Raw genomic sequence first — 25600 nt, forward strand, 5'->3', positions numbered from 1 at the left:
GAAACACACGTGCGGATGCTCGCGCATATATGCGTGAAGCATGCGAATATTACTTCCCAAAGTATATTTATCTACCGAGGGTCGATCGCGATCGAGGTATTCCGTCTACATTATCAAATATCCCGTAGTTTACTTTCACGCATCCACCTCTGCGGAAGTTCCGCGAACATATTTACTTCCGCGAAAGTTGGCGTATATTTGTAAAACTTGTAGGGATAAGACTGAACTACAAATATGTATTTGAGCTTGTTAACAATTTTTTTTACAGTTAGTACATTCTACCGCGACTAGTGCTGTTATTTGAGTAGTAAATAAATTATAAGCAATTGCACAGCGTTGTGCAAATTCAATCCCGCATTCACAAGTACTGTAGGATAATTAGATTACAATAATCCCCGTGTTCCTTTTTTACTGGCAGTACTGAAAATATATAGTTTGCGTCACGTAATTATAGATTTTCAGTACTGGCAGTGAATAAAGGAACACAACCATTGTAGAAAATAATTTTTCCAATTTAAAATAGAAAAAATTAATCGGTAAACACAATAACAATTTTAATAAAATAAAATTGTAACTGACGAGTTATTTTCTTAATAAATACCACAATCTTTATTGTAAATATATAGGTATATATATATATATATATATATATATATATATATATATATATATGATATTTATCTACAGTTTATATCTACCAGTTATCACTGTTGCAATCCAATATAACTTCTCTTTAAATAAAATATTTAATACATCAAAATAGAAAATTTTCTTCGCTGGTTAATGTAATTCAATTAAAATTGAAATGGAATTCCAAGTCGAAGAAATCTTACCGCTCGAATGTATTCTTAATATGTCTATCTCTCAAGCACATCTCGTTTAAAAAAAAAAAAAGATGAAATAGACGTGAACGCGTCGAAGTCTGCAAATATCGATCGCGCTCTTTCAGACCGCATCGTCGACACGTTTCTCCTTCGTTTTCTCTTTTTTCTCCTCTTTTCTCTCTCTCGCCTTTGCCCACTATTTCTCCCTCATCGTGTCTCGTATTCTTTATTCGTATCGTACGCATCACACTCGGATGAGCCAGCGGCCCGTACAATCGTTCTCTACCCCGATGTGCACGTGGTTTCCACATCAAAGAAAGCTATTTGTTAATGAGGCGTAATTATCCCGCTCACACAATGGTAGACAGCAGCACGCCACTGTGAAGTTGGGGGTGTCGGGAGCAAGCGATGAGCAAGGGTGGAGTTTGTTCGAACTGCGTTTGTTCTAAAGAGAGGCATGGGGGTTCCACAGTGTCGTCATTCGACGATTTTAAGGTAGGCGTCTCGCTACGTGCTAGTCATGTGACTGTTTGTAGGTTTTTACGTTCAGAAATATATTTCAGGAAATTTTTGCTAAGGGAAAAATAATTTTATGACGTATGGTGTCAAATTTCATACGTGACAAAGTATGTTACTTTTTCCAAATTATGTGATTTTTTCATTCGACTCCGTTTTGATCAGCTGATCATGCGAGTCGTCGAGAAAGGTTACAAGTGAGAAAAATACTTTTCGATTGAATTTTGACAATTACTGAAAAAGGGTTGCAAAACGCATGACAGGGGTGTCAATCACTATCCACGTCGGCTAAGAAAAACGAGCCCCATAACCTGCAACTACAGTAATTAGCCAGCGGCGTTGCCAAGTCTTCCCAACCCCACCTCGACCAAAAAAAGTCTGCTCGATTACCGCATTTTCACTAAAATAAACTAAAAAATTAGCAGCGAAATCTCCGGTAAACTATATATTTTATGGTTGCGTCGGATTCTTCGAAATCTAATGTACAAAAAGCAATGTTTTTTCTCACTTCATCTAATCGAAAAATGCGATAATATGTGATTGAAACCGTGATAAAGCCTTCTTTTTCTGGCCGTCTGTATAATATGAAGTAATGCAAAATTTGTGATTTTCGAGATCGATTTTCTAGAGTAAATAGTCGGTAAGGCCACAGAAAAAATCGACTGCAAAACTGATCATATAATTTGATATAAAATCCAAAATCGAAAACTTTATCTAATACATGCCCTGACGAGACGACTACCTTAAACGATCGTAAGCGAACTAAATTCCAAGAACTCGCGACAGCAAAAATATATGAAACATCTTTAGATAATTAGTTAGTAGAATGCATTTATGTTTTAGTAAATTATATATAATAAAATATAATTATTAATAAATTATATATATTTTACCATGCCTTTAGAGATTTATGATGTCCTTAAATTTATAAATTCTGGCTATAAAAGTTGAAAATTTTATTAAACAAGTTTTATTAAAAACGTTCTTTATGCCGCATTTATGTTCTTATATTTCGTTTTAGCGAAGAAGCTAGTAAAAATTATATGTAAAGTAAGAATATACCATAATAATGCTAAATTATTCCTTATCTCATTATATTAACTTATATTATGAAAATGAATTTTGAAAATGTTATGCAAAATATTCTGCTAAATATCAGGATTATGCTAGGATCTCATGGATTCAGCGGACGTTTTTAATATTTTCCAGTCACTTTATCTTTCGTCATAAAATATAAAAAAATTCGTAAAATTACTGAGCCACTGCATCGCATCAACAAAAAGTCTCGACTTAATACCATCTTTTTACCTATTTGGTTCTACGATGTGTCTTAAATGATCAAGCAAGGGCTAAAAAGCGAAAATAACGTTGGAAGCCGGTCAGACGGAGAGCAAGAAAGCGAGTGAAAAAGTGGACGCTTCTTGTTGGCCGATTACGCTACCCTTTTCCGAGATCTCGAACTATCTCAAACCGGATGAATTCAACTTCGAGATAATTACGACAAGCAGGAGACGATCGAGTATTGCGTTTCCATCCGTAATTTACACGCGTTACGTAAGAAATGTTCCATCATATAACTATGTATTGCTACACAATCCAGGACTTTGAACTGCAACTCGTAGAAATAAACGTTGCGGTTAATTGCTCGATTATGGAAGTGGATCGATTATGATCGGCGAACGAGTAATGAACCGTTCGGAAAGCGTCGCGACGCGCCCTTTAATAACGCGAACGTGTTGCCGGGTTAGTTTGGGGCGCAGGTGATCATCGAGCGATAATGGTATTAATACATCATCGCAACCCCCCGTGTTATGTCTCGCCGCTCCCTGATTGCACAGTAACCGCGCTTGCTATATGCGTTTTCTCACCCGAAACCGGAGCAACAAATACGAAGCGTGTAAGCAAAGAGTCTAGCATTCACTATTATAAATGCTACAAAACGATATTAAAATAACAATGTTTAGCATATATAGATAATCACTAATAAGAGAAGTCCATTAAAACACACTAATACGAATTCCGCGAACATAAACGCGAAAATTCATAATTATAATTCATTTCTCGTTTTCTCAATTAATGCACATGTTCAAATAAATTAATATTAAATACACAGAATTTATATTAATTACACACTTAAATAAGCACGATATGATCCTTCTTGGGAACACTTTATGTTCAAAGTAAGATAGTTTTTTTGGAATAAATGAAGAAAAAAAAGGTAATTAATTAACGCCTTATAAATTCGTCTGTTTGTATACAGACCGCCAGTACCTATCTAAAAACTGTTCTGTTAGATTGATAAGCCATCGCGATACAGGAAGAGTATCGCGATTGCTGTCCGAGAGATCGAAGATCCATAATAGGCCAGCAAAACCTGTCGCCGTTTTCCGCCGAGATCCAGTATCTTGTGGTAAGAATCAAGATTCCGTGGCTACCTCCTTGTTCCTTCTATACCTTCGTCACCGCCGTTCTTGTCTCTCTATTCGCGCCGACGAGATGTGACAGCGGTGATGTGTTTGTGCATCGCGGATATTATCTATACCGCGAATCGACAACGCTTGATTATGCGCGTCCATGCGTGCTGTCAAACTGTTACCTTGCGGCCACACACGAAGTAAAGTCGCGGCCGTATCTTAAACTTAAACAATACGGAGCATTGATCCATGTGAACATTAATTTTATTTTTGAGGAAAAATATTCGATATATGTGATTAAATATTGCATAATAATCTTCTCTTCACGCGATAGAGGATTCACTTCTAATTCAAATAATTATTTGGCACATGAAAAAAAAGTTTATATGTAAATTGTCTGTTTTTTTATATCTAAATCTTTTGCCAATTTGAATAAATTAATAATCGATATTCATAAGAAAACAAAAAATATAATAATATAAAAATAAATATAAATTCTCTTCCCTTATAAATGCAGTGAAGTATAATACTGTTATCAAGAACCTTCAATGCCTAAAATATAAAACTCTTTTATAATTTTAAATATTTGCACATTTGTCTTACATCCAAGAGAATAATCGTTACAAAAATTACGTTACGCAAGCTTATTAGTTTAGCCTCATTTAATATCATTATTAAGCCAGCACAATTGATAAATCCATAAATAAATATGGTGACTGCAATTTTTGCACATGCCATTATAAATCGTTATTTGCTGACACTATTCACTCTTAAATCTGAGGCGAGCAGAATTCACGACAAAGTTGACATATTTCTCGGAACTCGGTTTGCTTTAAAAATTTATTCTGTTTCTATTCTAATTTTCGATTCCGCGACGCGTTATAGTCTTGTCGCAGATTATCTCGTACCTCGCTCTAAAACTTTTACGAATGTAATAACGTGTGACCGGAAAGTTCATTGTATATAGAAAGACTGACGCGTTACGAATTGCTTCTTTCACGTTATAAAGTATGTATTAAGATTTGCAGAGTGCGGTGTAGAATGTAAAGTAGTCTAATTTGCGTAAGATTTTCTCAGTCTCTTTTTGTAAGATATGTTAAAAGTTACGGTAGGCAACGTTTTTCACATTAAATTATGACTGCTTTATGTTAAACCTTTATGTAAAAAGTGTAAATGTATCGATTCAAATGAGCAGTTTACTCAGAATTAACACAAGTTTCGAAATTTCAGCGCGTGAACCTCGTGAAATCGGTATACGAAGCGCATAGCGATCATTTAAGGTCGACGAAGAAGGCCACTGTGACGGACACTAATTAATTATCGGAGACGAGTTAATTTCATTAGAGTCCTCCCACTGAGTGTAATTGTTCTTGAATGATCCTCTGTCCTTACGCGTTCAATCTCTTAGACGTCATCCATTAACGTAATTCAAGTCTGAATGATCAGTAGAAGTATTAAAAGGCCCACTAAACGAACGTTCACCTAATAAATGAGACGATTTCAATGAAATTATCTGGGAAACTTGGAATAAGGAGATTGTTTCACTTTATAATAACGCAAAAAATCTGGAAGTTTTTAACATTCTAATATTTTTTTCAAGTAATATATAGTGTCATAACGTATATAATGCATATACAAAGATTATATAAATGTGAAATTAACGAAATCGTATTAAACGAAACAACATTTAATGACAAACAATTCTTGATAATTGTTTTGTTCAATTTTATAATAAACAAGGTCATGATTTTATATATTTAAAATATACTAAGATATTTTTTTTTTATCGGATTTCAATTATTCTACGACTTTAAGAAACTAGATTCTCCAAAAGCCAGTTCTTATTCCGACTTCATTGTTGAATTTTCAAGGATGTCTGTCACTAAGGCAGAAGAACAGATATTATATTGTCGAGAAATATCACGTTTACAAGGTAACAACAACCACATTGTCTTACGAAGAAATATAGTGATAGAAACATGATATTATTTCCTAAGATACCTTCCAAGTATTATTTGATAGTATTCAATACCTTTCGACGAGACAGATTAAAAAGAGTTTGGCTTAAGTCAATATATTAAAAATACGTGACTATTTTCAATCTGTAAAATCAATTAGAAGTAATTACATTTTTTCCATCAGAAGACACGGAAAAAGATTGTCGAATTTTTATAGAGGTAGTTTTAATAATAAAAAAATTACAATTTTAATAAATGTAAATGTACTCTTCGTAGATTTTAATTTGCTCGAAATGATGAAAATAATGAATTTTAAATTCCCTCAAATGCTGCTCAATAAATCGAAAGTAAAGTTATCGTATATTATCCGCTTCAGCAATGTCGAGAGCAGCGAGAGAAAAATTAACGAATTTTTTCTACTAAATTATATATAATATTTAACATTTAATATATTTAGCATTTAATTAATCCAATTAAAAGATTATGGTATATTAAAATATATTTGAATAAAATATTTCTTATCAAGTTTAATAAAATAATCTATCGCGCGGAATTAATATAATTTTTGTAATTTCATGCAAATTGCTCGATAAAACTTATGCTACATATAATATTTTTAATTAACCCCGGCTACATACAAGGCGAAAGTTAAATGTGATAAAGTAACCGAAACTTCATCCACTACCGTCGATCCGTGGATGATTCTATTAGATGCATCGAACCATATCCGTCGAAATTTGCCTCCGGCGACCTCGATTGTCATTTCTGCTCCGAACATATTTCATATTCTGACGAATTATACTACTTTGCAACTATGCATACAAATTAAATAAGCGATGCATTTATTATATCAAATATTTCTCCTTCTTTTCTGATAGCATAACGCAATAATGAAACTAAATTCCTCTTTTGCATAAATCCAATTTCCAAAGATAAAGTATTCTGTCTCTTTATATATTGTTATAGCCATATAAATCTCACACATCAAGTTAGATATAAAAAGATAAATTCGACAAGATAAGTGATCGAGATCATATGCTATCGGATCATTTTTACAGATTATAATAAGAGAAGCCAGAAGAAAAAAAGGCTTCCTTTTTTTTTTAAATGTTCGTAGTGTTTCTAATTTAATAAAAATTCTTAATTTTTATCTGTAAATTCTGATTTCCTTTTTTATTTTAGATTAGATTATCTTTTGCTTGTACTTTTCTCCAATTATTCACGGCGCTATCAATCGTAAAAACAGTGTGGCGTGCTCGAATTTGTAAGTACGCAAATTCAAATAACTATACGAATTAGTCTTCTCCTTGCGGAAAAAAAGATAAAAATTAAACGGATATGGTTAAAGAAAACAAAACGTCGGAAAGTTTGATGGTGAACATTACAGATCAATGGACGGTACCATTAGGCGGTGAAGCATGCCGAAGTTTGGCTTCGACGCGATCAGTGATTGCGTGGACGATCGTTGATTACTCCCGTCGCGCTCTCCTCGTGCAATCGGTGTTGCGAAACTTTAATTAAGGTCTGCACCGTGACCGAAACGACGGCACGATAACGCGAGAGCTCTTTATATCGGCGCATGTGGGCGATCGCTTTTACAGCCTTCGATCTCGGAAAAGAAGCCGTCAGCAGAAATAATATACGTGGTGAAAAATGATATGTCCCTAAAAAAATATTCCCCTTTCCGTTACTATAAAATGTTATACGAGCAGCAATTTTGTGCCACACCTAAATTTGAAATGCATTTGAGAGACGATACACATTAAATACACAACGCGAATAAAAAAATAAATAAAATATAACCAAGGTAAAAATAACATTCTCAATAAACAATTATCAACTTTAATATAAAAAAAATTCCCTAATTTTTAGCTAAAGAATAATTAAAATTGTTATATGCACTCGTAATAGTTATAGTTTAATATCTTAAATATATGTAGTTATTATTCTGTTAATCATACAGAAATATAAGTTGAGATTCAACAAATCATCCCTGATATGCCTATCCTAATGTTTTATAAGAAATTGCGATAACATAATTTGTATAATTAAAAATTCTCTTTGGAAGTCTCTAGCTCAAATGAAATTAGTAAGGGAAGAAAGGATTCAACCATTAATTAAAAGTTGCACTTTGAAAGTATTGAAGAGTTCCATCAGCACGTTCGTCTTATTTTACTATTACGGAGCGTTACTTCGGACGTGATCTTTAGTATATTATTAGTGGCAATCAAGATAAACTTTCCGAAAGTTCTTACGCGAGACGTCGGGCACATTCCGCCGTTGAAACGTTTCTCTAACAATTTCTTAAGGAATTGTATACCTAATAACGCCGGTATTAGCTTTTCCGGCGGTAGTACTTACAGTAGCACTTTTATTTGTTATATATATATCAACAACTTAGATGCGATAAAATGTATACCTGATACAGCGAAATCACTATTATCAATTCGTGAATCGGACTCGTAGTATCAACTTGTTACGTAAAGCTAACGATGGCGCGGTTTAATTACCGGCAGTCAGAATCACAAATTGTTGATGCGTGTCTCACGCAATCGCGCCAATTTTAAGCTTTTGAATAAAAGCTTACGTTCAGCAAGGACGATTTAGTGCAAAAATGCAATAAGCAAGACACGTAAGATTGCACAACGATAAATAATTTCTCTAATTACAGAAAAGTCAACATCTTTTCTTTTTTTATTAATTGAAAATCAAACAATATCACTGATGCATTAAAAATGAATATATCTTGTAATAAAGAATAATAATATTTTCAATCAAGTATGTAGATGCATCAAATTTGGATTTAAATCAATCGCAGTTCAAATCAAGCCGCCGGATGCAATTGGCTTATACTTCGTATAATTAGTTAAACGAAGTATCAACGAGATAACTTGAGCAGGAATTTCAATTCTGGCTCAAAATGCAAAACAGTCGTTGCGTAATCCTACAACTGTGACTGCGCAATGATATTCGTGTTTAGAAAATACAGCGTAATTGCGGAAGCGGGATGAGCAAACATAACGGTCAAACGAGAAACGTATAAGTTAATAGTCGGAATTGTGAGTTATTCCACATTCCAATTACACATTCCAATTTATGACCGACATCAATATATTGTACGTTAAGATATAAAATTACTCTATAATTTTTCAGCTATCGCGAACGCGGGAAGCACATGCGAATTGTTGCGATCAGCAAGGGATTTGCGAGCACCACATTGCGAGAGAAAATCAAACAGTTCGCGTATTGGGCGGCGCGGCGCGGATTCCAATAATGTATAAACTCGAGATTAATAAATCTGACATGCAATATCCTCGACGTACGCGCATATATCTATAGCAATAAACGTATGTAATATCGGTATTTCAAATAAATACGCAGTCATTTCAAATCTCTCCATTCCCCGCGGTGAAGAAACACGAAACACGATGCTTTCCGTCCCTCGACACGCCTGCATGAATAAATTCCCTAATATAAAATTGAATCCTTCTTCGACGTCACATTGGCGCGTCAAACATACAAATCTAATGATCTTTCATATTAGAAACGAACACAAAATATTGAAAGTGTCACTCGTTCGATTTATAACAGTTTAGACGAACGATTTGAATTAAAAATAAACTCAGCCAACAAAAAAAAATTTTAGGAAGATCTTTCTTCGATATTCACGCTATTAAGATTTTCGGTAATTGTACAGAATCAAAAATATCAAATTGGAAGTGATAGAGAATACAATTTACGATATTAAATCAGCACACGAATTTGGAACAGATGGAAATAGAAACATTACATTAAAATAAAAATGTGTTTAGGTAACGCTTAAAATGCTGTTTAGATCTTATTTGGACATAAATAATATGCATTTTTATATAAATCTATTTTCTATGAAAAATTTTTATCCTAAGTATATTTATTTTTAGTATATTTACAACGTAATAAGAAATTATGTAAGATTTATATAAAAAATATCCACACTCAACAACACAATGTTCATTAAATAATATATCACAGTGTTAATGTCTAATAAATATTATTTTGTAATAAGTCCGTCTTTATTTTCGCCAATTGTAATCCTCTATTTTGTTCGCATAACTCCTACACTTATGCAGAATGTCCAAAGAAATCTGAGAACGAAGCATATAAGTTGTGAAATATTCTTCGCAATCTTGCCGCAAGATCGGCGTGGAATATTCATAGGATACCTAAGCATGAATATTTGTGAAATATGAGTCCGGTAACTTTAATCGAAGTTGAAACGCAATTTTAAATTTAAATGTTCATCGCGGGCAATAAGGTTTACTGGTAATTATACCGCGGTGGCGCCTTTGAAGTATCAGTAAAGTAAATCTTTATCAAAAGAGAGTTAATTCAATAACACGTCAAACTCAAATTAGAAAGCCCATCACGATAACATCGAATCACCATATTTAGCGCCGAAGTTTGATTTAATCTCGCATTCAAATTAGAATTGATCGTACGACTCGCTCAAAACGTTCGGTAAACCGGAGGCGCAATATAGTCATCCCAGGCTGTTATTCATGCACATTAAACTTCACGCCCGGCTCCCGCTTTGAATACCGAGATCTCGACGTATACGATCGGTCTATCGGCGATAAATTAAAGATTGCCTTCAGAAATATAAATAGAAAATATGCTTGAAATGCTCGCAGAATAAATAAAATTGAAACGCGCGGCTATGTAAATGAGCGGTTTAATGGCTTACACTACTTCAGCCGGCACGTGATGCAAAAGGAAGATGACGCGAATAAAAGAAAAAAAAAGAAGTTCCGTGCGGCGGTTTCGTCTCGACCGATAAGCTAAGTACGAGTGATACCGAAAGTGATATAAAATTCGCTCATTCGGGAACTATGAGGGTTCTCCGAACGATGCGCAGCGTTAACTTAATGAGCGTGATATCTGCCAAGCCGCGAACCTGCCGAACGGCGGAACGAGTCCTCTCGACCATGTGGATATTCACACAGACTCGAGTAAATACTCGGCAAATAGTTGCCGATCGTTCCCAATTTTCTCGTCCACTCTATCTAGAATCCTATCGGTTGCCTCGCTCGGAGCTATTCCCTTTGGATGCATAAGCAAACACGCATGGTCCGAGCAAACAGATACACGATTTGTGTGCGCGAATGTCAGATTCAGGAATTTCGTTATTTTCATTCGAATTTGTTAATGCACGATATCAGTATACAAATAACTAATAAATTTCAATATTTAATTCTTTTGAAAATTTTTATATTACGTTATATTTTAAAACATAATTTTTATTCTATTGAGCTTTATAATGATAGAATTGATAGGACACTTGTATATATATCCATATGTTTCATTTAAATGTGTAATAAAAATAATAAAATCGGTTTGAAATTTTTATAATATTTGAATGTTAGTTATTTGTAATACATTATTTTTATTGTTTTACAAAATTAAAACGTTATGATTGATATCTAAAATTAATTTAATATCTCTTTTATTAAACATTTATAAAAAAAAAATGCATTATACGTAATTCATATTTCATTAGAAATATTATACCTAAACCTTGTAAACAGTAAGACAAGCAATAATTTAATCTCATTTTCGCGCCTGTATAATTAGAACTAATTGAATTATATTATTACGTGGTTGTATAATTATATGAAAAACGGATTAAGTGTATAAGCAAATTACTAGAGTTTTCGTAATAAACGTAGTAATTACTTTTGTTAAACAATCAGTTAATTATCCTGACAAGAAATAACCCATTAAAGAAGTGAAAACCTTTCGCCTTCCAAGTGATGAACAATATAAGCACTCTTTTAACACATTCGCACATTAATCCACAATGGCACATATACATATCCACATATATTTAGCACTCGTAACAAAACACCGTAAGAATATACAATATGTATGCGTTTTTCAACTGGCGCTATTCCGCATGCTGCATATTAGTATTACAAAATCTAAACGGTCATTAAAACAATTGTTAGAGTTCAGGAACGTTTGCGAATTAAATGTGTCCTGCGCGAGGCGTGCAAAACCGTAGCGTTTAGTCGAAAGGAACAGCTTGCCACGGACCGAGCGTCTTTCAATTTCCACCTGACGGAGTTCATGACCCAGCAGCGGTCTCTCCGAAGCCAGTGCAATTACTATCGAATCGTCCGCCGCAGCATCTTTTCGCGAGCACGGAGACACGTGTGTACACGCGCGCGCCAGCGAGAACTCGAGAACACTTTACCCTGACGACCGCGCTCTCGAATTCGACCACCGTCAAGTTCCCTCGGCTCTTTCCCGTCCGTACGTTCTTTCGCGACACTCGGACGTTTCTATTGGCACTCGAACACCTCGAGAGCGGTCCCCTTAGTCTTAAGTCTAGTCTGGCCTTCTTCTTTTCGCTCGACTGTGCCTGGGCGCGACTCGTGTCTCGTCGATCCCAGGGCCACGCTTCAACCTTTGATGACATTAAAGGCGAGGACATCGAGGAGGCACCGTAAAACTCCTTCCACTGATTCCGCACGGCGACAACAGTACGATCACGGGAGTATTATAATTCACTATCACTCATCGTTATAAAGTTCCCTCTTGAGTTATCGTCATCTCGTTTCGTTTTCCCTCGAGACGAGGAATGCGAACATGCAATAAGGATTATTATGTCTGCAGCACAAAAATATTGTTAAGTTAAACGCTAATTAGATTTACGTCTTTTTTTTATCTTTCGAAATGTTCTCCGCGTATTTTATCGAAATAAGAAAACTTCAAATCAACATTAAATCTTTAATATCTTCCATTTCTTGCCAGAAGATAAATGCAATATTTATTTTGACGAAATAAAAAGGACCATAAAACCGATCCGATATCTCATTTCCGCTTCTGCAATACGCGAAGCTTTTATAACGTATCAAAAATATACGAACAAAAAGAAGCTATTCCGGTCGTATATCAATTATAAAACGATATGCACCTCTTGCACCTATGCACCGAGGCTCTTCTTAGCTCGGATAGCGGCCATGCGTTTGCTCTCGAGGTAACCGAATAATCGGCTCATCTTCATCATGAAACTGTCAGCTTCGAGTCAGTCCGCGGTAGCCACAGATTCTAAATATTGAATTCGTGACGCTCGGCTTTCAGAAATATAGCACATGGTCACAAAGGCAGCGGGAGTTCTCTTCGTGTACCGCACAGCTATCAGCCGGATCTCAAGATACTCCTCTCGTCATCCTCCGCAGGTCCATCTTCTTTGCTTCCGATATCATCTTCGCGGAGGCAGCCGGCCATTCCGGATGTATACGTAAAGAATCACGGTGTCCCGCGGAAGATCAAAGACACGTGACGCTCACAAGAAACATTCCGTATCTCATATGCTGGGGCCGCTGCCCTCGCCTCTTCTTCCCCCGATCCTTTTCGACGATCGGATTTTCTCGCGACCTTGCTTTCATCTCGCGCGCGCGGAGACCGAGCAATCGCGGGTTATCTTCGAATTTGTACGTCTTTTGACGCGTGTCTCGTGACGGCGGCGGCGGCGGCGGCGGCGGCGGCGCGCGAGCAAACGTTTCGAACTATCGCGGGACGCGAGATCAACCCTGTGGGAGAGGCGCGGGACGGATCGATCGCGGATGGATCGACGAGAGGATACCGGCGCGGGCGATCTATCACGCGAGAACGCGAGGCATGAGTGCGGAACGCTGTGGTGTGTACGCGGCACTGTCGCCCGTACCCTCAACTCTGTAGGTACTCCGCATCCGTATACTCCGTTGCCGTGGCGGTCGGTCGTGTGCCACTGTGTGCGGCTTCGTGCACGTGCACCCACACAACCACGTGACACGTGGGCGTGTTGCGGCACGAGGGGGAACAGGCTGAACTGGTAGGGACGAGGAGAAGGATCGGAACGGGCGTGTAGAGAGCGCGGAAGTAAGACAGAAGCGGAGGAATAGGAAGGAGACAGACAGACAGACAGAGAGCGAGAGCAAAAGCGAGAAAGAGAGAGATGGAAGAAAAAGGACGGGAGTGTGGAGGTTGCGCGTAGGGGAGAGACACAGACAGCGTGTATATGTTTTACGTGAGATAGAGAGAAACAGCGAGAGAGAATGCTATGTACTGGGCGACAAGAAACAAGAGCGAGCGATGAGGATGAGGATGAGGATGCGGCAATAGAAGACAGGAGGAGGTGGAAGGGAGGGACGTGGTGAGCAGGGGTGTGAGAGCAGGAGAGTGGGCTAGATTATGGAAAAGACAGACCCTGACAAGTGGAATATCAGGCAATTTCGCGGATACAGAGGAGGGCGTTTCATCGTTGCCTCCAAACGTAGATTAACGAAAACAATTAGATAGGTTGGATATTGATTAATGTAAATTAGCTGTCTCTCTGCTCTACTTCGTATAAATTGCGTGCGTGTTTCAAGCGTTCGAACAAAAAACGATTCATTTATATTAATTCGTCTGATTTCTAAGAAATGGGTGACCCAGTTCACTACGCGAGTTCGCTAAGCGAGAACATTGTTGTCGAAAATCACTTAAGGAACAAGTATATTAAAATGCAAATTACATTGCAAATTTACAGAACATTTACGTCTATCGCACAAAAAAATATTCTAAAGATTCATAGATTAAACCTATCGTAATAATTTATATGTGCAAGAGAGAAAATGGAAATATTTCAACTAATCAAGATAATGACGATTGTTTGCTGCGTAATATAATTCACACAATACATAATATAATTAGTATCGCGCTACCACAATCGGCGCGACAAAATTTACAATGTAAAACATGGATACATCGTATATGACGCATTCATGTCATTTTATGTTCTAGAAGGACTCGGTAAAGCGATTATGACTTTTTTTTACGCTTAAATTTCAGTAGGCGACTTATTGTAGGTACATATACGATATATGTACACACGAGGACAATGAAGTGAATATTACAGAGACTAGAATGTGGGTGACGCCTACGTTGTATCCAGTACAATGTACATAAATCGGTATTCAAAGGTACTAATCTCATAAATGCTACCTTTGAGAGTTATACAGCCCGTACAGCCGTGTCTGGAAATAACGTTATTTATAGATAAACAATAGGGGAACTATATAAACTTACAACAAAGATAGTGTAAAATAATATAGTTAAGGGCCGGTTGTTTCAACTTGTTGGTAAGCTAACTAATAGTTACATCATATGTCTATCTTTGTTTAATTTACAGGAAAGACAAAGATATATATATGATTTAACTATTAGTTAGTTTACCAACAAGTTGGAACAACCGGTCCTAAAACAATTGTTAATAACATATTAAATTGTGTTCAGAGCACTGGATGATCACACGATGTATTTAAACGACACATAGTATCCTCTGTATAATTAATTAAAAATATATATTTAGATTATTAAGAAAGATCACACACACACACATCATACATTGCTGTTCATGTATGTAATACGTTTAGTCTCTTTCTCCTAATAGTTTCAACAATATGTGCTTTGTTTGCTCTATTCTTCTATGTTCATTGCAGCTTCTAGTAATTTCGTAATGCATACAATGTAGACATATGAGATTATCGCCTTTTTTCAACTATTAGAGGAGACCGGGGCTCATTGGCACAAGAGGCAAGTTGGCAATGCGTTCCGTTTATGTATTTATAGCGAAATAAACAATGGAAAAGTTATCACAAAATATCTCTTTTATGACATGGGTACTTTTCCCAAAGTTTTATTTAAATCAAACAAGCATTACGATAGAAATAGAGAAAATTCCCATTCAAGAGGTAGCAAGTAAATTTTCGAGCGTTTGAAAAAATCGTATTAATGTTCTTCAGCTTGAGAAATAAATCAAAGTGACGTATCATTAGTTCAAAGAAAAGTTTCTGTTACTATACATGTTATTTTAAGGAACAACGGTAATTTATTGTAATAAAATGACTGAAATCAAACGTATGTATTAGGGATGGGATATATTGGCTCATATCAAGGCACGCTTAGCTTGACTTGTTGTTGCCGCGCGCGTGAGACCTGTGTGATTTACTACCTACAATGCTGATAGAGAAGCTAGATATATATTTATTTAATATTTTTATATTGAAGAGGAAAGATCTAAAATAGTTTACAATTGTTTTTCTGCAACAGCATATTGCTATTCGATCATTATAAAATAACTTTAAAAGATACAATCTTTATCAAGAAGTACATATCTGTTACCCGTTTTGTGTTTCTATTACGTTTTCATTAATTTAACATGGACTTTTGTCGCATAGCCAACTATCCCTACTATCGGGGCAAGTTGGCTACAATGCAGCATATGTTCTTATTTCACTTACTACAAAGAAACTATACAGTATACGGGAACGTTCCTGGCATGAAAATGTAGAGAAAGGTTTCTCTATTATCATATTAGTAGTTTAATCATGATAATTGGTTGTTTAAAAATTCAAATGCCGAAACTGTGCCAACAAGCCCCGGTCTCCCCTAATATTAATTAACGTTTTACTTAATAATTGGGGGAAAAAAAATATTGCGCGTTAAATCATTCCCTTAAATTAGATATATTCGAAACACTCATATTGTCCCGCATTTATACAGTTTATAGGAAAATGTAGTTCATACTAAAAAAGCAAAATGGTGGAGGATGTAGACAAGAAGAGAGTCCCTTTTTCAACATTATGCAGTAATAAGGATTACGTTCCATAACCGAGAATTAACATCAAACCCTTGTCTTCCTCCTCACACATATTTTGCTTTGCCTTCCATATACTTATAATATAATAGCGGTAACTCCTCCGTACTACAAATTTATCATAAAAATATGTAAGAATCCTATATCTATATACATTATGTTAATCGAATATTTAAATATTGTTATCAGTAAGACAAAAAAAGATAGAAATTATGAGCTAAAAAGTATACATTAAAACGATAGATAATATTGTATCACAGAATTGAACATATCAACTTCGGTGAACATTCCCATTGGAAGAATTGAAGCAGAAATCGTGAGAAAAAGAGACGATGTGGGTACGAATAGTGCGCACGTAAATACGTATACGTACGAATGAGCAGTGGTACGGAAAACGAGAGGAGGAAGAAATAAATCGACCCTGAAGCGATGGCGCCTCGTGTACGTAAGTCGACCTCGAAATCGAGAGAAGGAGAGTGAACTCCCCGGCATTCTCCGTCGTCCTTTCACGGTCTCTACCTTGGCCCGATATATATACCTGCCCGATCCGCATAAGTTTCCTCCTCGGACCCCTATCAGATCAGCTGCCACAATTTTTCTCGGCGGATGATGCTTTTTCGCGTACGCGTGGTACGCGTATGGTATCTTACACGGTGGTCGATCCACGCTGTGATCCATAGCCGACCGATGGAATTACGCAACCACATGGGTCGATGGGAGATCAGCGAAGCGTTGCGTAATAGTTATAACGGTACCCTCTTCCTCTTCTTTCGTTTTTTTTTGCCCTTCCTATTTTATGTTCTGTTTTACATGCACGTAAGCATTAGACTGATTTTTATATTTAAATTTTGAGATTTGAGGATTCCCAGTTCTCAACTGCCGAATGGTACCGCAGAATTAACTTTATAGAAATAAAATAAACCCTACGTATTGGGTAGAGAAGAAAGAAACTTGTTTCTCTTTTAACATAGCCATGTTTGGCTGTGACCAAGAATTACGAGGTCCAAGTCATATGTTTTTTGAAAAAACATATGGAGGAAGACCGCCGCGAACGAGAGAGCTTGACGTAAGAAAGTTTCGCGACTGACCTTTAATCCAACAAATCGATACTCTTATGCGATGAATATATAGATGGTAGTATCGAAATAGCTCACACGGCAGCAGTGTTATCGAAACAGCGTGCATATGTAGAGTCTATTTCGAAGGAGGCGATAGATTCGTTGCTGTTCAATTAGAGTGTTATCGGAACGAGTGTTCGTGGTAACGCGCGGCGAGAGATATCTTAATTCAAGTGGATCAGCCAGACCTTAATAAAAGTGAGTATATACTTGTATATTACGAGAATAAATGCCTACATAAAAAGGAAAGTTTAAGTGTACCTCAATTACATCAAATATAGATAATATAAAGTACCGTAACTTCTTCGAAATTAATTCAAACGAAATTTCTATCTTATCCTCCGTCTGTTTCTTTTTCTTTCTAGCAGATTAATCAGTAGGCAAAATGTAAGATTAGAGCTATGCTAAGTACAAAAACAGCGAAATCCCGAGTAGTATAAATAATTGGAATTGCTAAATTACCATAATGACTTCGGAGACCGCAGAGATTTTAATGTTAAATCGCGCAGAGTGCTCCTGCAACGATTTTCGTCTTGCCGCGTCTCTCTCGGCGTAGAGAACTGGCTTATGTATACGTAATTGCAATTAGGAAGACCGCAACAAAAATGCAAATATGTAAAGTAATAACAAGCGTAGGTGCAAGCGCGGGATATAGTTTTCGCGGAAGCGGAATCGGCGGAGTACTCTTCGTTGTACCTGACCCTTACTGAAACGACAACACCGACCAGACTAAGGGTAAAAAAAAAAAAAATTCAGTAGAGGTCGGAAAAGATTCCCCGGAATAATGACTTTGCTTCGTGCAGGGATTTTATTTTTTTTTGTCGCTGGCTTCTATCTAGTATTTTTTGCGACATTGTCGGTCTTTTCTCGGTATTCTCTTTTCGTTTCCTCGCGAAAAACTTTGGGTTCTTAACGGTCATCGCACCTTATTCAGATAGCAAATTCTAGCAAATATTTCAAAGAAATGTTTCCTTAAACCTACCTCACGGAGAGCATTATAATTCGCTACACATTTTAATTCTTTTTACTTTTTTAGCTAGAAAATCGTATAAAGTGTCATTAAAATAAAAAATTTGAAAGATTAAAAGATCTCTTTGTTAATTAATCTTTGTGGGTAGTGTTAAATAATATAGAAAACTGTAGTAATGAAGCTTAAAGGGATAATTATTTAGCCCGTTTTCCACTATTTGGACTTCCATCAGAGCCTTCACATTTTGCTTAAAGAGATGGAATTCAATGATTTTCTCATATGTTATTACATGCGCATTATAGAATGGGAAAATGTATGCGTCGTATTATGAACGAAAGTAGTATATATACGTAAAATGCATTACGAGATACTCGGGAATATGTTAACCATGAAAAGTTTCGGGTGCTCAGTCATTTACGAACTCTTGAAAGCAAAAGTTTCGGGGTTGTTAAATGAATTTATCCCAACAGTTATATTTCCCGTTTCATTGTAACTCGACCGGAATTTCCGCTGTTCGCGTTGGATATGTGCATTCATGCACTCAGAATCAGAATAATATTTTATTATGCTTAAAATTTAGAATTTTGCTCCTCCTTCTAGTTATATAGCAATTGCAGTTTTGGATGTACATACCATGGATGCTTGAAGAGATTTTCCGCTTTCTATGTCGAATTCGTTTTACAACATGATATTCCGGAGTTTAGAAGCTCCATAAAAAGAAAAGACATCCGAGCATGCAACCGGCGCTCGTGATTTTAATAAAATTTAATGTCAAATGTTGTCATTACCTATATATATCAACACAATACTCTAGTAGCACAATATATACATTGGCAACATGTTGACTGTGAATATTGGTTGTATTGGGAATGTCTTGGCTAATATTTCCCAATGCAAAGCTAATATTGGTTATTAATAAAATGCAAGTGCACTGCCAATATTAGCTCAAAAAGAGTGCGTCTACGTTTTTGGATATTGTGACCCAATATTGTTGCAATAAAGTTGTGCTATTAGGTACAGTTTAGATAGACTTTCTCTCAATTTTGCGTTATCGCGCAAAAAGAACCGCGTCATCGATGAAATGAGAATCAAAATGATTTGTCCGGTGTGGCAAGAAAAACAATGTCGGAATCAGTAACGATCTCGTAAAAGATCGATCTTTGCCGCAAAATATCTCTAATCCTTGAGAACACGGCGGACTAGACATAAATCGCAGAACGTATACAAAATTGGGCAACGTGGAACTTACTCGCGGAATAAAATCACGGTCGGAAATTTATCGTCAACGCGGGAAAGTTTGCAGCGGCACTGCTCGCGGTTCGTTTCGTTCGCACGTTGCATCATGTCGCGTCGCGTCGGGCGAAAATATCGTTTCGCGACGATTCGACGAGACCGGGGAACGCGATGAGACACGACCGCAGCGCGTCCGTTTCCGCCGGGAAACGAGTCTCGGCCGCGAGTCACGAGCCGCGGCGGGCGAACAATGGCAGCGCCGCGGTGAGCGGTAAGACTCCCCGAAAACTTCGTAATGTGCGGGGCGCCGTGATGTACTGCGGGTGTAACCCGAAACGCCGGTCGTGTCGTAAAAGATGAGCGACATTTACGAGTCCGCCGCGGATTCGACGCGCGCTGGTAACTCTAAACGATCTAATATATAAGAGATCTTCCCCGTGATGCGCCGCGCCGGACGGGATGATCGTTGCTGTTCGCCTCGGAGTGGCATGGTCACGAGGCAAAGTGAACTCGCTTGTACCTGCGGCCTCGCTTCGCGAGCCCGTTACACGATCGAGGTGGAAACGTGTTAATCTTACGACGAACGGACGGACAGCGTAACGATCGCCGCTAGAACGTCCTGTGAACTTCTACAGCCGCGATCGATTCGTTAACGCGGGATTGGACGCGTGCAGCATTTAACGTGCAGCTTAAACGATAATGATGTTTTCGACACTCGGAAAGTGCGGCCCGTTACGGAAACGATCGAGCGAATGTTAACGCACTAATACTTTAATTTGGAAAAATTATCGTAATCTTTTTAAATGACTTTTCAAATGAATATATTAATATACATATATGAATTCCCCACGTGTCGCAAATATAGTGGCTTGAAAAATAATAAAAAATTCCCGATAACGATAAATTAGTTTAATTATTCATCTTTAATTAATACACAATTGCTATTATCAAAATATAGAGAATAGTATTCTTCGCTCGAGTTTTATCTATGTGTTTCTTCGAAAAAGATTCTACAAAAGGTCCGTAGAATATCAATATATTTATAACTCAAGTAAAGTAAAAGCAATTACACAAGACGTGATGGAAATGTTGCCTCAATGATGAGAAGCAAAATAACTAAGCGATTTAGATTCCGCTAGGGCAATCCATAACGCACTGTTACTCCAAAACGATATATAAGTTACGAAGTTGCCAGTATCCAAAGTAAATATATGTTACACTGTAGTAATAACATGGCCACGAACTGGGAGGATTTTCGGAAGACCACTTGAATAAACATTACACACCCGCGTTTACGTAGCATCGACATTCTGTTTCCCGAGGCTATCTCCGTTAATATCGCAACGATGAATTAATATTAATTTTTTAACGAAAAATGAAATATATTGTGAATATAAGATTATATATTAGTTATTTTGTTATTCACAGGTGATCACAAATACTTCAGATCAAATTTTGCGTCATTCAAGCGTTGTAATAATATAAATAGTATCATTCAAAGTATTCTTGTGTGTCGATAAACTTATATAAATTTATTAAAATGAAAATAAAAATGTGCAAAAATAGCACTATTTATTTACGGAATGAGAACGGTATCGTAAAAAAGGCAAAGCTCAAATACAAGCAAATACAATTGATTGAATATTGCTAATTGCAAAGACAATTGAGAAACTTTTTGCGAGCAAACAAGAAAGCGATATAAAGAATATTTTAAAGAATTAAATGATAATGTGTGAAATATGCGCGCGCGTAATAATTTATTCGATATTTTTATCGTTTTTATGGAACCCTGCAGCGGAGTATCCGATAAAAGGTAAATGCAAATTTAATCTGAGAAAAATGCGCTAATCGAAACGAAGTTTGCCATATTAAAATTTAATTTATACACTAGAATCTCTTTATGAGCTTCTCTCTCAATTCATATTTTAGATGCTTGATGCATGGTAAAAGAATGCTCGCCCGGAAGAAAATTGTAAAATGGATTCCCCAGGACAATGACAAGCCTTTCCCATCGTGTTGCGCATGCGCAATTTGTGGTTAAACAAAAAAAATTTTTTCAAAAACTAGCCACTTAATTCGATTATATCTTTAAAAATATCTCATGACTGTGTACAAAATTTTTTATCTTATACATTTTAAATAAATAGGCCTATTTCGCAAATTTTCACTTTATATAAGTTTTTCTTCCTTCATTTCTCTTCATTGAACTGTCAACAAATTTGTCGATAGTTTATAAACTTATCGACAAGAATACTTCGAATGATACTATTTGTATAATTATTATAACGCTTGAATAAACGCAATATAAGCGATAATAATTGAAATGGTTAATAAAGCTATACATAATCATAGGTTTTACTTACATTCACGCAGCGCGGATGATCAATAATGTTTGACTCACCTGAAACAACAAAAGATTATATATTAATTATGACGTGTCACATCAAACATAACTTTATATTTATTCTTCATTTACAAATATAAATTATTAAATTATTTGTAAAGTATTTTCACATTATGAAACAATCGCTTTGCTAAATACATCAAAATATAAAGTCATTAACACCGCAATATATTAAAAGATGATTTAAAAAAAACTCAAACAGGTGTGACTATCAGTTTGGCAAAATTTAATTAAACGAAACCACTTTTGATTGCCATTTCTTTTAGAGAAATAGACTGATTTCTAAAAATAAATTGCTACTGTTGGATTAGATTCATTTTTTACTTGGCATAAAAAAAATGCGCGAGTCTTTCGTCGTTCACAAATTTTTATGGGTGGTACTCAACGACGAGTTTCCGAGCTTTTATCTCTTTCGATATAATTTTGACGATTAACCCTTTCCTTCCGAAAATATTTTACACAGCTACAAAAAATAAAAAAATAAAACAGTGCAAAAATATCAAGAACTCCAAGATTCATCTAATTTCGATTTGACTTAGCTATATATTCTTTTCATTTTCGTTATCAATACGTCCGTTGCTCATTAAATCATCACTGTCATTTTGCTCGATTTCGAGCGTCGTGAATATATCTATCTCTCTGCATATACCTTACGTCACATGCATGGGACCTACAATTTAACGCCGATTCCGAACGGCAAGTAGTAATCTCATGACAAGATATTACTCTCGGTGGGTTTGCCAGTACACCTTCCGAGAGGTGGCGATCGAATGAAATACAGCGGTTGGATTTGAACTGGGATCTTAAGAGCTCAAAGAGTAGCGCACATCTCTCTGCGCCACGATCGCCACTGAAAATATTGATTTGTATCTTTGTACTTATATGACTTTATTTGTATCTTTGACTTATGAATCGCTTAAAGCGATTTATAAAAATATTTTGAGAACGTTTAAGAACTTGTTTTATCATATTTTTATCGTAACTTTTATAATAACTTTGCTTTGCAATGCCAAGCTATTATATATAATGGAAATCTTTTATTTCTTTTTTTACTTTTTTTACTTTTGCTCATTGTCAGTAAGTCCACTTGAAACATTTCAAGGAAGATATAATTTTGCAAAATTATTTTTATTCTTATTAGGGGTATTCAAATAAGTTAAAGTTTAACGGTTTGACAGGTTATGTCGGGTTAAAGTCGAGTAAAAAGTTAATCAATTAACTTTGGGCGCGCTACTCTTTAAGGTTATGCAAAATACATAAGTGACTCATTAACCTATCACATTAATCTTTGGGTTAAAAGTGTAAAAATTAACTTTTTACCCGACTTTAACTCGACATAACCTGTCAAACCGTTAAACTCTAACTTATTTGAATACCCCTATTGTATTTATAACTATCGATTGAACATACTAAAACCTTGATCAGATCAGCTGTTACGGAAATCCGATAATTTAAGGATCTCTCAACCTAGACGACTTGCGTATAGATACATTGATTTTTGACTCGCCGTTGCGCATACTGCACGTGACGCAGGATAGTCATATCTCTTGGATAACTCTTATTACCGTAATGGCAAGAAAAATGAAGGATAATATTACTACCTACTCTATTTTACCGAGAAATGTCTAAATACATTTTAACTTACATGCTATCTATACGAAGCTAAAATCTTTATAGCTATCTTATAGAAGACTAAAAGAAAACTAATATATATCCACAAACACGAAGATATAAATAACAATAATATTTTATTTCGTAACTGTAAATACGTAATTATATTGTATAACCACAGTAAAAATCAAAGGTAATTCCGGCTTTTCCTTTCATTCGCAGTCGTCGTTCACCTTGCGTCCGGTGTGTACTAACGCTGTGCAACGTGGCAAATCAAAAAAAGAAAAGAAAAAAAGGGATCGATGCACTCTTATCCGACACCGGACGGCAATATCGCATCATTGACAACAATGGGGCGAAAAGAAGACTAGAGACTACCTCTCCGAAGACTCAAATCGGCTAATCGAAGATTACACGAGGATATCTCTAACAACACGTTCCTCCCCTAGCCCCTAAACGCTTTAATAGCGAAATAATCTTAGATGGAATGGCTTTCTTTTCTAACTCGAGCCCGGAAATGTGTAACAGACATCAATACTTCCTGCTCATTGAGTCGACATACTCGTCATGAAACCAAAATATTATTTTATTTCTCGACTAACTGGCACAATGTAAAAAATTATGCGTTACGTTTCGGCTCGAGGTTTGAGCCCTTTTCAAGTGCGGTCTAAAATTCAGGAACAGCGCGCGCGCGCATTGCGTAATAACAGTAAATAAATAAAAAATTAAAAATAATAATCGTTAAATTAGGGAGCAATACCTAATCGTCAAATTGACTCGTCATGTGATACTCAAAAGACATCCCTGCGTGTTCACGAGAATGTTCCAACATGGTCATAAAGTACAGCTGTGGACAATTACTTATATAGAACAAATATGTGGAGAGAGAATGCGAAGATGTCTTTTGAGCATCACATGACGAGTCAATTTGACGATTAGGTATTGATCTCTAATTTAACGATTATTATTTTTGATTTTTGATTTATTTACTGTTATTACGCAATGCTGTTCCTGAATTTTAGACCGCACTTGAGAAGGGCTCGAACCTCGAACCGAAACGTAGTGCATACTTTTTTACATATTGTGCCAGTTAGTCGAGAAATAAAATAATATTTTGGTTTTAATCACTGGCGGAGAAAGTTATTTTTCTATACTCGTCATGAAACCCTCGAAATAAAATACTTACATTTCAGTATAACGAGTGAACTATTGTCTGCATCAGCATTAGTTCGTATTGGTCGCATATTTTATTTTTCTATTTTTGATTTGATTGCTTAATCGACTATTAATTAGGTTTAATAATTAATTATAATAGTCAACTGATTAATTATTTAATTATATAAATCAATTTTCATTCCAGTTAAATATATTCTCTGCGTTTGCCGATTAAATCAAAAATTCGTAAATAGGAGCGACGGTGTAACATCCTTATTCTATATCTATAGTCTGACATTTCCATAAATCGTATATGGTCATTTACTAATAACAGTTAGCGAAATCGTAATAAAGTATTATCGATTTTCTTCTTTTTTACATTGACCTATTACGTTGAATAATGTCGATACAGCTATAATTATGTACTGATTTTGCTAATCAGACAAAATTTTTGTACGTGATGAGAAAAGAAAGACACGTAAATAATTGTTATATATATGGAAAACTTTTTCTCTCTTCATTTTGAATAGAAATTATTAAATTAAATTTTTCATCATATATTACACATATATTGTGTCGTTTATTGCTACCAAGAAACCAAGAAAGAGCGCACGATACGTTTATAATTGAAGTTCCGAAGGTGGCACAAATTCTCAAAGAAGCAGTCTTTATGCGAGCTTTATTAAGGACAGGATGGATATCGCGTTGTCATATGCACGGGACAATGCGACTCTTCG

At 35.9% G+C, this 25600-nt stretch overlaps 1 protein-coding gene across 6 annotated transcripts in view; it reads right to left on the bottom strand.

Annotated features, from left to right (window-relative positions):
• LOC143904254 (dystrophin, isoforms A/C/F/G/H) overlaps positions 1 to 25600 on the bottom strand; it is a 483734-nt gene that overhangs the window by 184516 nt on the left and 273618 nt on the right. For 2 of the 6 annotated variants that reach the window (XM_077418912.1, XM_077418830.1), the window contains one exon: positions 22057 to 22094. The exons of the other annotated variants lie outside the window; for them this stretch is intronic. In XM_077418912.1, coding sequence (XP_077275038.1) covers positions 22057 to 22094 — 38 coding nt within the window. The remainder of the gene's footprint in view (positions 1 to 22056; positions 22095 to 25600) is intronic. 6 annotated transcript variants of the gene reach the window in all.

Source organism: Temnothorax americanus, unplaced genomic scaffold (assembly GCF_048541705.1).
Source record: "Temnothorax americanus isolate GAGA-0224 unplaced genomic scaffold, ASM4854170v1 Scaffold1, whole genome shotgun sequence".
Classification (NCBI taxonomy): Eukaryota; Metazoa; Arthropoda; class Insecta; order Hymenoptera; family Formicidae; genus Temnothorax; species Temnothorax americanus.